Raw genomic sequence first — 13,800 nt, forward strand, 5'->3', positions numbered from 1 at the left:
TGCAATAGCTCTGCAGCTATTCTATGCTATATTCTATGCTAATCAGAATGCTGTCTTGAGCACAGCAGCCATTCTGTCATTGTGGCCTCATAAAACACTGTGACCTTCATGGCCACCTTGTCCTGCAGCCAGGCCCCCTGTCTTGGACATTAGCCTCCGCTATGGACTCACTCCAGTCAAAATGTTTCCAGAAAAAAAGATTAAAGGAGTTCAAGATGACATTTGTACTATCTTCCAGCTCAAAGAATCCCAGCTGAACAACAGTGGCTTATCCATCACATTTGAAGGCTACGAACAGTCTTAACTGTACGACTATCTCATGTAATACACAGTTGGTCTCTCTGCAAGCCAGCACAGTAATTGACCCCTACATCTTCTTTTCACCTCTTGATAACCGTGATTTGAAAGGATGCACGTGCATCCTGGTTTTCTGCCAGATAGAAACTGAGCTGTTCCTCCCACCTGTCTTGAATCCTCCCCGGATCACTCGTTACGGTTTTGGAACAGGGAATCAAAGCTGTCTGAGCCTTCAGGAAGATGGGAGTGATGGCTGGTAGGCAAGGTGGCAACTCTTCATGGCTTGGAGCTTCTTGGGACAGCAACAAGCTCTCACTGACCTCTTACACATCACTCTGAAGGGGATAACACATGCAGCCTGTCATCAATCCGAAGATAAACACCAGTGCTATTTTTGACAGAACAGCAGGATGCTGACCTGGGCTGTGATAACAGCCGTGAGACTACCACAACAATCCTATCTGCCTTTACATGCATAATGCCATAAAAACTGCACAACTGCCCTTGCTCTTGCTCTCCTTACTCATATGCAACTACTGTTTTCTAAACAAGAATTCACTGTAAGACTTGAACTGTTTTCTTTGGGTAGAGAGCAATCAGTCTCAGACTGAAAACATCAGCAGAAATATTTATAATAACTGCCTCAAAGTTTCATTTTTTCTGAATGGGTCAGTTTTTGGTAGTTGTGTTTGTTTGTTTGTTTGTTTCCCTTCGGGTTTTGTTGTTATTTCTTTGCTCTTAAGTCTCCAGAAGAAGACAGTAATAATCATTGAACCAATGTGTTACTGATTTCCTATCAAAATGGCAGTGAGAGTGCTTGCTGTCAGCTGTGAAGCAGCATGTTAGGCTTATCTTGCTGCAATATATTTTTCCATTTCATCCTTTCATATTCTCACAGAAGTCTCCTATTCACTATTGAAACACCATATGGTGATAATATATGCTAACACAGGCAAAGTGACACAGTCCACAAGCCTGTTATTGAGCAAAAGTTGACAACATAAGGCTGAGAAAACTGTAAGTGCTTCCAAGCCACAGTATGTACGTCATCTAATTGCATTTTACTGTGATGCAAAGAAGTCTGACTCAAGGAAGGAACTTCCTTACAATGAAACTGTAACAGCCTGGAGTAATTTACAGTTATTTGAAGAGCTACAGGAAGAGTCTATCAATTCACAACTTTCAGATATGGGCTGGGTTTGGGTTGTTTGTATTTATTTTTTTTTTTAGGCTAGGCAGCTTTAATATACAGGGAGAGAGAATGCATCTCAGCACCACAGTCATCTCTCAAAAGGTTCCCAACAGGAAGTCACTAGGCAATCAATAAGAGAAAATATAGACACGGTCCCATAAACTGTCCACAGATACATCTGCCTCTTCCTCTCGTGGTTAACGGTTTAGAACCAGAAATACCTTGCAACAATCCTGAGAGCTTTTCAGGCAACAAACGTACCATGTTTGTTTATGCACTAGCATAAGGTCTAATGTAGAATCTGCATGGCCAATTCTCTCTTTTCTGTAGGGTGTAACCCTACAAGCACTCACACCAGCAGGGCTTCTGCCAGCCCTTCAGTGGTCTCTGGCTAGAGATGGAAACCAAGGCAGTGCTCTTCCTACTCTGTGCAATGCCTACACTGCATCCCCTCAGAAACACTGTGATGGGCTGCAGCAGGCACCCAGCAAAGCCCTGGGGGGAGCAAAGTCCCAAGAGATGCATTGCTATGCAGGTGCTTCTTGGAGCTGCTGTGCTGTTCCTTTGGCTCTGAGCTATTTCCTTTCCCTAACGGGGAGGGAAACACAGCTGGTTCCTAGTGTGCACAGAAGAGAAATAGTCTACACAAAAGGAACAGAAACCATCAAGAGTGGAGCAAAGGAAGCCTCATTTCCTATGGACTTGTGCCTTGCATCTTGAGCAGGCTCTGATCCTTCCTGTACTCCCTCCTCACCTCTCCTGACTGCCCCTCCCGCTTCCCTTCTACTAGAATTAGCCTAGGCACTTATCTGTGTGCATCGGCCAAACAATCTGCCTTTGGAGATCCTGGTTACAGCACAGCCTGGAAGAGCAAAAGTTCAGATTGTGACAAGGGCCTGGAGCTCACTGTGCCCACGTGGGACCAGCCCAGGGTCCACGGAGAGGACGCCAAGTTCAATCCATATGCCAGGAGGAGTCAATGAGCAGATACTGGTGGGTGTTGGGCAGGAAGAATTAACTGTGCTTCCATTTCCTAATCACAGAATTATTAAGGTTGGAAAAGACCACTAAGATCATCCAGTCCAACTAGCAGCCCATCCCCACCATCCCCACTGACCACATCCCTCAGTGCCACATCCCCACAGTTCTGGAACACCTCCAGGGATGGTTATTCCACCACCTCCCTGGGCAGCCTGTGCCACTGCACAACCACTCTTTCTGAAATGTACCAGCTATTCCCCTGCAATGCAGAAGAGTGGATGCCACGCACGTAGAGGAATCACTAAATAGTGCCACAGGACTAAGTTTGACTTAATTCAATTTCTTCCAGCCTTATACAGGTGGAGAAAACAGCTGATCAGTTCTCAAATGCTGATGGGATAAGTGAAGCTACAGGCCCAGAAAGAGTAATGGTGCACTGGTACAGGCTGCCGAGGGAGGTGGTGAAGTCACCATCCCTAGAGGTGTTCCAGAACTGTGGGGATGTGGCACTGAGGGACATAGCTAGTGGGCATGGTGGGGATGCATTTACTATTGGAGTGGATGTTCTGAATGGTCTTTTCTAACCTCAGTGACTCTGAGATTCTATTAATCCATTTGCATGTGCCACAAGAAGAGGGTGAGTGAAGGGTGCCTGGAGTTCACCCTTAGCTCCTCCAATGATCCATGTACGAAGCAAGACATTTCATCTACCTCAACCATGAAAGAGCAACACCACTTTTGTATTTCACTGGGCTGTTGTGGTGAATCTGATACCACTGAAGAACTCAGATGCATCGACCCATGCAAGGATGCCAGCAGCCCACACTCCAGCACCACTCGGTGCCCCAGGGGTGATAACTCTTTGTTGGGCGTGTGCACAGCTCGTGAAGTGTGCTGGATCCCTTTGAGATGAGAGCCAAATCCGCCAAGTGCCAAAAACTGAGGATGGGGAAATGATGACAGGCTTCCTGAGCTGACAGTGCACTGCAGCCTGATCCCATTGTGGGGAAAAAGACAGAAAACAGAATCTAACAATAGGTAGAGGGCCTTGAACGGCTTTAGAAAGTAAGAGCCCAGCTCTCACTCACTCTCTGCAAAACAATCATGAATGCAGAAGGAAAAAAAGACCAAATTATGAGGTACTATTTGCTTTTTTATCACTGTTCCCAAAGTAAATGTTTGCCTTTATCCACACATAAATTTGAGATGCCTGCACAGATTTTGAAGTTCAATATATCCAATACCAGTCATCAGCTAAGGTTGGAGCCAAGCACGTAGGCAGAAAACCCAAATGGATACCAAAAAAAAAAAATGGAAAGGGGAAAGGGAAACGAAAGATTTTTGTGAACTTGGTTATGCACCAGAAAAAGAAAGGAAAGCAGTGGTGTTTTATTTTCACTGATGATAGTGCTACAGAAAGAAATAATACCCTGCGAAGGTCACTCTTATCCTGTTCATCTGTGACAAGCTGATAATCTGGGATCTCAGAAAATTTTCTTTAAAAGTCTTCCCGGACATGCTCTTAGCAGAAGGATTATGGTCTAATACATACCAGCAGATGCAACCGATTCCAGCATCTGCTAATCAGAGCAGCATCAGCCCACAGCACACGCCGGCTGAGCCATGGAGCACAGGAAGGGTCCCCTCCTTGTGCCGATAGCCAAACCCAGCGTGCTGAGATCATCTGCTGGCTGTTCCTCTCTGCTCACACGCATGTGGACCAACGTCTGTGCCTCGTGTGTGCTCCTCTGACACACGTGTCCTGCCTGCATCAGAGCTCCTGGAAAGCTGTCACCTTGGGACTGTCGCAGGCAATGCTGCTGCTCCGCCCTTGGGAACGGGAGCTGCAGGAAGAAGGAGGTTTCCTGAATGTGGAGGCTTTCCTTCTTGACTGCTGGTGGAACCCATGGAGCTGGCTCCAGACGGGATGCTTCCTTTCCTGCTTCTGTAGTCTGTATGGATTTTACGCACGGCACAAAGTCACCAGTGAGAACACTCAGTTTCAGCCCACATAACACTGAAAAGGTCTTGGCAACTTTCTGAGTACCTGAAACAGCCAAATCCCACCAAGCCCCTTAACTCAGGAACCACCAACTCTTTCTGTCACCCAAATGCTACAGGGGGAGACAATTAACTCAGAACCTGCCAAATTAATCTCCATCTGTTTGAATCCCTACATTTTCATTCTTAAAAGAAAGAAAATCATAGAACCATTTGTGTTGGAAGAGACTCTTAAAGGCCATCTGGCCCAACTCCCTGCACTGAACAGGGACACCTACAGCTCCATCAGGTGCTCAGAGCCCTGTCCAGCCTGACCTTGGGTGTCTGCAAGAATGGAGCACCACCACCTCCCTGGGCAACCTGTGCCAGTGCCTCACCACCGTCACTGTAGAAAACATCTTTCTTATGTCTCATTTAAATCTCCTCTCTTTTAGTTAGAAACCATTTCCTCTTGTCCTATCGAATTGTCCCCAACATCCAAAACAGTAGTAAACACTGCATGGACCATGCCTGCAAAATCCTTTGGGTGCGTAACAAACCAGGCTCTGTCAGTTAACAGAACAAGGAAATCAGAGTCTGAGCTTGGACTCATGAATTTGAATGGGCTGTTTTGAAGAGAGCTGTTGCACTCTGTCTTTTACAGAGCCCATATGCCAATCCCGCAGCCCACACCAAGAGAAACCATAGGGCTTTCTCCCTCCAATGCTGAGGAATGCTCTGCTCCGTGCTGCTTGGGAAGCTTCATTCATGGCTGGAGTTTCAGCTCCACACAAGCAAAAATAAAAACCCCAAACCTTTAGCTGCGCATTCCTGGACCAGATAAACATGAGGCATTAAGAATGCACATGAAAGAGTGCTCCTTAGGAGTGTTCAGTGCACAGCATTTTGCTTCGTTTTGTGGTTTCCAATCCTCTTCCATCACTCTGCAAGAAAATGAACCCATTGCCTTTTCACTGTTTCTGCAATCCCCAGCGGGTGTCGAAAGGAGTGATGAATAACATCCAACGCTGTCAAACACTTAAATCCCTTTCAAACTCCAGTCATTAGATGACATTATTTCCCAGTATGTTTGGAACTTAATGAAAATGTATCACTGATTTTTAATTTTATTTTATTTACTTTTTTATTGTTCTGCAGCTCACACTGAGAATGAGTTTCTTTTCCTTCAAACTATTGCTTGCCTAGGCTGGCAGCGTGGGGTAGTGGATGTATTTAGTCCAGGAGGCAACAGTACAGAGGCAGGGGTACAGGCACGAATCCTCAGACACCTCACCTAACTCTGCCATCATTTCCCCCATCTGTTAGGTGAGAAAAATATTTTATTTCTCTTCATTATTTGTCCAAGAACATCACCTAAAGGACTTCAATCCAGACCAAGGTTTCATTTCGCTAGATGCAATACACGGGGGCAGGAGGCAAATCACATGCAAGCAGATGACAAGCTATGCAGATAGAGGAGGTTTCGAGAGGAAGCAAAACAGAAATGTCCCACCATGGTCATTTTGCACCGTGGTGATAGCTGGGAGAGAAACGCATCTCCTGAGTCCCTCTGGATGCAGCTGCCTCTGAGAGCTGCACACACGTACATTTGATTTTGATCATCAAAGCAATTTTTTTCTCTAGTCAAATACTCCGTAAATTCTGGTGACCTGCTATTTGCTTTTTTTAAAAACAGGCTCATTACTGTTGGACCAGGTACATCTTATTGCCTGGCACACCTCTCACAAAGTCCTATTTTGCCAAGCAATCTGCAGGAAATTCAGGGTAAAAACCAAGAGTTTCTGGAGGTAGGTGTCTGATTCCAAACAAAGCAATCAGCATTCAATACATAATTCACAGCAGGGACAAAAAATCCTGAGCTTTCATATGCTGCTATTTCCAGTATTTCATTTTCACAGCCTCTGCTGGAAGCTTTCTCTCCAGAGTCACAAAGTTTTCTTGTTAAAAAAAAAAAAAAAAAAAAGCAAACATTTATTTTATGGGCTGAAATTTGGCAGTTTTTTTTTCTTTTTGCTTAAGGCCTTGCTGCACTCATCTCCTAAGCTAGAGTTTAAACAGAATAGTTTAAAAACATCCCTCTAAGTTGGGGAAAATACCTTTTAACAGAGGAGTTGGATGACCACAGCATCTACACAGCAGCCAGGCTGGGGTTCACCGGTTTAGGAACAGCCCCTACTCCCTTTCATGGAACTTATGCTCCTCCATGCCTTCCCTACACAACCTCCTTGTACTGTTACAAGTTGCAGTGGGTTCTCTGCCTCTAAACTTTCCAATGGGTTACTGCAATTTAAAGGTGTGATATGTAAACAGAAAATACATCACAGCTACACAAGAGGATCTCTGTACTTTATACATCACGCTAACAGTTCTGAATTTTACCAAACAGGAGGAAAATATTAATTAGATTTTGTCATAATGCAACTGCAGTTCTACCTACGTAAGGCTGATTCAGCTCCCTCCAAATCAACCACAACACCAGGAGACTGGTGATGAGCACACAGCCACCTCCCAAGCTCAGGTGTTATTTGGTCCTTTCTAAAAATGACTTCCAGCTGGACTTATGAAACACGGTGCCTCCCAGCAGCTCCCATGACAGGAAGCATCCCCAGGCACTGCTGTGCTGCAGTCAAAGATAACAACTCAGCGTTAGAATTTTCTGTTGTTTTTTGATACGTGCAATTTGGAAAGAAAAACAAACAAACAAACAAACAACACAACGGCATTTTAATCCATTTTTGGCCGCGCTGGCAACTCAGCCAGAGAAACTCTCCACGGTGGGCTCAGCCTGGGGCAATGTCTTTGGGTCATGTCTGGGGTTGGCTGTAGCCCCCTGCAGTCTGAAACGTAATTCAGACTCCAAACCTATGAGGAGGACACGAATCCCTCTGCTCCAGGGGCATCTCCCATTGCACCATGTCTCACTGCAATCTGGAGCATGCAATGAGGATCAGAAGAGCTTCTCTCTTTGAATTTATGCCAATGAAGGCGGGCAGTGTTGGGCAAGCCACTCAAATCCTGCTATCACTCCTGCTCCAGCACGAGAGGACAATTTTATAGTTTAGTTTATGTTGCTTTAAAACTATTTCGAAGATCAAAGAAGAAGAAAAAAATAAACCCAACAATAAAATTCCTCTTGTTCCATAAGAGGAGCATCCCCAAGGGCAAGGTATACCTATACAATTATTATAATGCTTTAACTGCATAAGCACAACTGGAAACATCTCCAAAACAAGTTGTGACTCTTATCTTCCTCCACGCAGCCATTATCCTGATAAATTTGGGAAGGTCATTTGAGATGTAATCCAATAAATGCGCTGATGTTCTGAGTAAGTACCTCACAATTTGCAGCCTCATCTATTATCCCACTATAAGACCATCAAATGACTCACCAGTTTTAATACTTAGTACAGATCAAACAAAGAAAAATATCAAAGCTTTACCTTCTAATTCCACCCTTCAAGGACTCATCTGAGTAGTTTTTAATTACAGTAAATGACACATTCAACTCGGGCATTTTCTATTTGTAGCAGCCATAGTTGGGAGTTGCTGTAACTGTACTTTCCATGGGACGTTGCCACATTAACCAATAAATGCCAGAGAGTCTCGTAAGCCAAACACACTGGCTGGCATTTGGGGTGGACAGCACCATCCTGCCGTTCCTGGGTGGAGGACAGATCTCCAGATCCTCAACCAGAACCTCAAGCAAAAAGCCACAGGAACAAACATGTGCAACTGGCAGCACGTGTTGGCGGGCTTGGAAAGTCAGATCCAGTCCCAAAGTTGGGCTGTGCCTTCCGAGGTGCAGTAACTCTAATTATGCTGCAGAAAGCTGCGTTTGAACTCTGTGAATTTTTTTAATAGGATGGGTACAAAATAAAAGCGGGGCAACAATCTGTTCACGCAATGCCAGATCCCAAAGAAAAGAGTATCAGGAAGCAGTCAGCAGTACTGGCAGATCACAAAACTGCAGACGCTCAGAGAATTGGTTACACGAGCTGCGTGTCTCTGCTAAGGCGCTGTGGTGGACTGCAGGCATTGCCAAGGAAAATGGGTGAGTGCCAATCTCTTCCAGTTAACTCTCTCACAGGGTTTTGATGCTGTAAAGTATTTCCCAATACCAGTTTGCATTTGTATCCGCTTGGTCCATACAAACAAAATGAGTGCAGATTATTCGACACAGTGCCTGAGCACAATCATTGTTAAGACTTCTCTCACTCACTGCAACAACAAAAAATACACTGGGAAGAGGACCAAGTGGTATCTGTTGCTCTCTTTGACTGACTGACCCAAATCAGACTGTTTATGTGGATGTTATCTGTTAGCTTATACAGCAATCATGTAGATGCAGCTGGAATGAAGGAAGAGGTTATTGGGCAGCCCCTGCAGAAGGCTGCAACAAGAGCCCCTGCCTGCAGACACCTGGGATGGGCTTGTGCCAACCTTATTCAACACCACTTTTGCTAAGTTCACATATTTAAACACGACCTTAAACCTAAACGGACTCTGGTCACTGTTTTAGTTCTGTTCAAAAGTATCATTTCTGCATTACTCAAAACAAATGCAACAGTGAAAAGAATCGAAAGAGCCACAAAGTGAAGGGATAGCCTGTATGGACAGTGGGTGGGCGTTGTGTCACTCGACTCTCTCTTTGAATAGAATCAAAGGGTTTCAGTCAGAGCTGACAGTAAGGCACACATAGCTGCACAGATGCCTACAGACATGCATACATATAAGAAATGAGACAAGTTATGGGAACAGGACACGAAAGAGCTGCACAGATGGGCATAAACACGCCTGAGGTGATTATCAAGATCACATGCACTGCTCTTCTTTAAGTGCCACCGGGTTTCACCACTTTCTCTGATAAAGACACATCTTACCAGAACATAAGCAGGTGCTACCTGTATTAGTGGCAAAAATTAGGTGACTCCTGCAGTCCTCACACAGACACAGTGGATTAAATGGGAATAGCAACCCACTTTGCTGGGCTACAGCCACCCTGAACTGTGTCATTGTCACTGATCACACCACAAAAACAAACCAACTTGAGATGCAGGTACCTGGATTGTTTTGACAGTGTAACAGATAAAAGTTAACAGAATGGGGAAAGAAATGTGTAGAAGTATTGGTGAACTGAGCAGATTTTAGTTCACAAGCTATTGTTGACAGAAAGTTGGGGCAAAGGAAACGTCTTTTTCTTTGTAAACTTTTTGCTAACGATCTCCAAGGCCAATGAAACAATTGGGATCAGAGGCCCCTTGCTAGGAGGTACTGCAGCTTCTGAGCTGGTGCCCCTTCGGAGCGGCTGCACCCTTCATCCCATTGACAGCTACATCTGGATGCTATCAGGACACACTGGCATGCCTGCTCACACCAAATACCAGGCAGTTAGCAAAGTGACTCAGCAGTTGCTTCTGGCCACTTTCCCACTCTGGGCTTAAGCAACATGCCACCAACCTGTTGGATCCGCGGTTTGTAGGGAGAGCTGCTCTCTAGATCGGCCAGGATGCTGGTGAGGGAGTCGATCTCTGCATCCAGGCTGGAGCGCCTCTCCTCAAGTGTCTTGCCACCAGGATTCACCTTAAAGAAGAAAGAAGAAGAGTTCCAGTTACTCAGACCGTGGCCTGGAACATGGTTTCTTAGTGTCCTCAAAGGGAGCTGCCACCATGTCCCAGCAATAACTCTCAGGTTGCAGGGATTCTACAAACATGTTGAAATGCTACAGCTCTTTCCCAGAATCAGGGATGAGCAGAGAGGCTTCATCTCACAAAGATTTAGGCTGCTTTGAGGCTTTTCTTCATGCATTTCCCACAATGGTCCCATTGTGTTGACTTGGAGGATTATGAAACATGGTAAGCAGTGTGCTGCCAAGGTCTGCACAAGGGCAGTGGAGCTGCAAGCTGAGACCAGCACCCAGCCACCTGCACACCTATTATTACTTTGAATCACTCCATGGTAGCTCTACCTGTCTGATTCAACGCTTCCTTACAATTTCCATCAGTCCCTTGAGGAGTGAAAAAGTTCAATTTATTTCTAGCAAACTCAAAGTGAAGGGCATGATTTGAAATAGGGAGTCACAAAGCAATATAATGGAGGTCCTTGGGAAAGGGGTTATTGTTCAGGGAAATCCATGACCAGAGCAGACATCAACCTATATCCAGGACCCTTTTCAATCGAGTTCACCTTGCTTTCTCTTTCCATTTAAATTGGCCTCTTCCCATTTGCATCAGTATGGTCAGTACATTTGCATGAATGGGAAGAGACATGAATTTCCACCACCATCACCCACCTCTGGAAGCGAAGAACAAAAAGCTCATGGCTCAGTGATGCAGGAGATAAAGTAGTCCCTATGGGACCATAGTAGTGTTCAAGGACCAGTAATGTTTGAGGAAACCAGCAAAGGATCCCCATCAAGTGTGCTGCCAGGAGCTTAACCACCTAGCTACACTTAGGGCAGGCACAGAAGCAGAAGTTCTTGAGTCAAGTGAAATAATACACATTTAAAGTCTTCTCTGAACCTGAGTCATAGTCAATATTTGTCTTCTGTCCTTTCCCATCTGAGTTATCTGCAAACTCCCCAGGCAGAGGCTCTCCATGTACATGCAGCTACAGAGCTCAGTGCAGCTTAACTATTACCATAATAAAAATACAAAAGAATTACATAACATCTCACCTAATTTCAGCTGTAATGCTGGTACAGACCATACCAACACTTCCCCACAGACAATCTAGCTCTGTTTGCCTTCATTCTCACCGAGTTACTTCAATTTTCCAAGCCAAAAATTTTCCTTTCCCTTTGGCTCACTGTCTGCTCCAGATAGGTTTTATTTGAATTTCATTTAAGGAGCACTAGATCATTACCTGTTTTACAGAACTCTCCAGTCATCAAATCCGACACGTAAGCAGCAACCTGGTCAGAGAGACAGCCTATGCAAAGCAGGGAGGCTCTGAGCTGCCAAGCTTATACGTGCTAAGGCATTCATTAGTTCCTAATGATTATTAAATCTTATTGGATTACAATAAATTTGGCTTGACTGACAGGAAAATGAAATCTCCAATGCGCTTTATGCAAGAACACATGATTTAAAAGGCTCAAAGTCAGGTTAGAAACTACTTACAAACTCAATTTTTCTTACTTCTTTTTATTATGGAACCAATCAAAGTTTTTCCATCCAAACTATTGTTCAAAAAATAATTACTTTAGGCAGGAATTGTCCCAGATCATTACTCAAGGCTAGCTGTAGGTATCTGCATTTTTAAACCTGAAAAAGTCTAATTTCCTTTCCATTACTAGCACACTTCATGTCTCTGGCTTGGTTTTCCTCCATCCTCCAATTGCTGGCCTACAACAACTGCAGGGCAGCCACAAGCTTCCTAGATTCAAAACACGAGATTGCTCCGCTCCAGAGAAGTTTTAAGCCAAAAGCCAGTCTGGAAGGAGGGGGAGATGCGAAGGGCACCCAAGGCCCCAGCATCTGCAGAGATAAATCATGAAGCAAGTCAATGACGGAACCGGGAGTACAAGTGGGGCCCAGGATGGGGCTGCTTGGTGCCTGGCTGTGGGACGGCATTGACCCAGGAGAGAAGAGATGGCAGCAGATTAGAAGATCAGCCGATTATATTTCTGCTTCTTAGCATTTCTGTGCCATATTATTCCCAGGTTCTCATCCCCCAGAGCGATTATGCAATAACCGACGAGCAAAGACCGCAGAGCAAGTTGTGAGGTTGTAAAAGTTAAATGTCCTTAGGAAACCTAGAAAAATAAATAATAATAATAATAAAAAAACAAACATGAACATGGAAATATCTCCATTGATTTGGGGCTCTGCAAAAGATTTATTTATTCAATTAAAATATAATAAATAGAGATGAAGAGCTCAATTTCCAAGTGCTGAAGCAGAATGCATTGCAGAATGTGAGGGCCGATGGGGATGGGACCGGACCTCGAGTACCTCTGTGAAACAGCAGTGCTTGCACAGACAGGCTTCTCCTTGCTCTCCATTCCCCATTTCCACAAATCTTGCATTTTTCTCACCACCACACTCCAGTTTCCATCAAGGGATTTATTGCACGTGGGAACAGGAGGAGAATTCGCAACAGCAGAACTTTAGTAAGAGAGGGTTAACTTCTTTCTGTTCTCATGCTCTTTGTCATGACGTCGCTATAAAAGTTTTATGGTATTGCTCTGGAACAGATCCCCAGCGCCAGGTCCCACGGCACAACAGGTCGGCGCAGGCAGGGCTCAGCTCCGAGGAACTGCGCCGGCTGAGCGAACGACTTCGCAAATCCGAACGCTTGGAACCAGAAAGAACCGCTCCTGCTATTTCTGTCGGATTTACTGCATCGCTGCAGTCACTTGTGCACGCTCCCTTTCAGCCAGCAGTATATGGAAAAACGGCTTTAAAAAGGGAAAAGGATGCTATCTTTGGCCTGGCCAACGTGAGTTCGACAGAAAGCAAACATAAACCAACCCAATCCAACAAATTACTCACGCCACAGACTATCCACTCACGTGCATTTCTGCAGCGCCTACACTCCCACCCCCTGGCTCTGTCCCTGCTGCGAGGCAGAAGAGAGAAAAACAGCACTGCCTGCCTTGTTGGCCGCCCCTGAACTCCCGGTGTGCGGCTCCAAGCAGCTGTGAGGGTAATCCACTCCTGCGCCCTGTCAACCCACACTGTTCCAATGAAAACTGGCTTTCATTTCCCTAATCCTACCTCCCAGCACCAGGCAGAGCCACAGGTCCCCTTGCCTCCCCAAGGGAAGCTCTGTGCAGAGCACTCAGTGCAGAGGGCACGCAGGGCCTCGAAGTTGAGCTCACTGCGCTAAAAAAGGCCACAGGACTACTTGTCGAGCTGGAAGATATGAAAAAACACAATGATTTCCCCTGGGGCCCCTTTTCCTACAACCTAGATCACCTAGATTATTACAGTTTGCAAGTTACAGAAGGGATGCAAGGACACTGCTGTTTGTCCACGTCAGCTCCTTGCAATAGGGATAGGGAGAAGAATCTGGCTCCCAGATGTCCCTCCAAGTTCCTGCCCCTAATTCCTCTCCCTGCCCAGACCTAACCTCTCTGCTGTGCTCTGTTTCCCTGTTTCTCCTCACCTCGTCTGCTGCCATGCAGTGCTGCAGCCTGGGACAGTCGTTATCTCTGTGACAAGAGATGTCTGTGGGTTAGGGTTAGGGCACCAGGGCTCACTACAGTGCTGTTTTCCACCACTGAGATCCACCTCCCTCCCATCCACTGGCTCGGCTCAAGGCTTGTCCAAAGCAAGCTGAGTTAAGTCCATTTCATTGGTGTTGGAGAATGCAAGCTTCCCTTGCTG

At 45.5% G+C, this 13,800-nt stretch overlaps 1 protein-coding gene across 7 annotated transcripts in view; it reads right to left on the reverse strand.

Annotated features, from left to right (window-relative positions):
• The window catches only part of LPP (LIM domain containing preferred translocation partner in lipoma), a 310,262-nt gene that overhangs the window by 143,260 nt on the left and 153,202 nt on the right, over window positions 1-13,800 (reverse strand). For all 7 annotated transcript variants that reach the window (XM_052686960.1, XM_052686961.1, XM_052686957.1 and 4 more), the window contains one exon: window positions 9,929-10,051. In XM_052686960.1, the coding sequence (XP_052542920.1) occupies window positions 9,929-10,051 (123 nt within the window). The remainder of the gene's footprint in view (window positions 1-9,928; window positions 10,052-13,800) is intronic.

The sequence above is a fragment of the Tympanuchus pallidicinctus genome, unplaced genomic scaffold (genome assembly GCF_026119805.1).
Source record: "Tympanuchus pallidicinctus isolate F22 unplaced genomic scaffold, pur_lepc_1.0 scaffold22, whole genome shotgun sequence".
NCBI classification, from domain to species: Eukaryota; Metazoa; Chordata; class Aves; order Galliformes; family Phasianidae; genus Tympanuchus; species Tympanuchus pallidicinctus.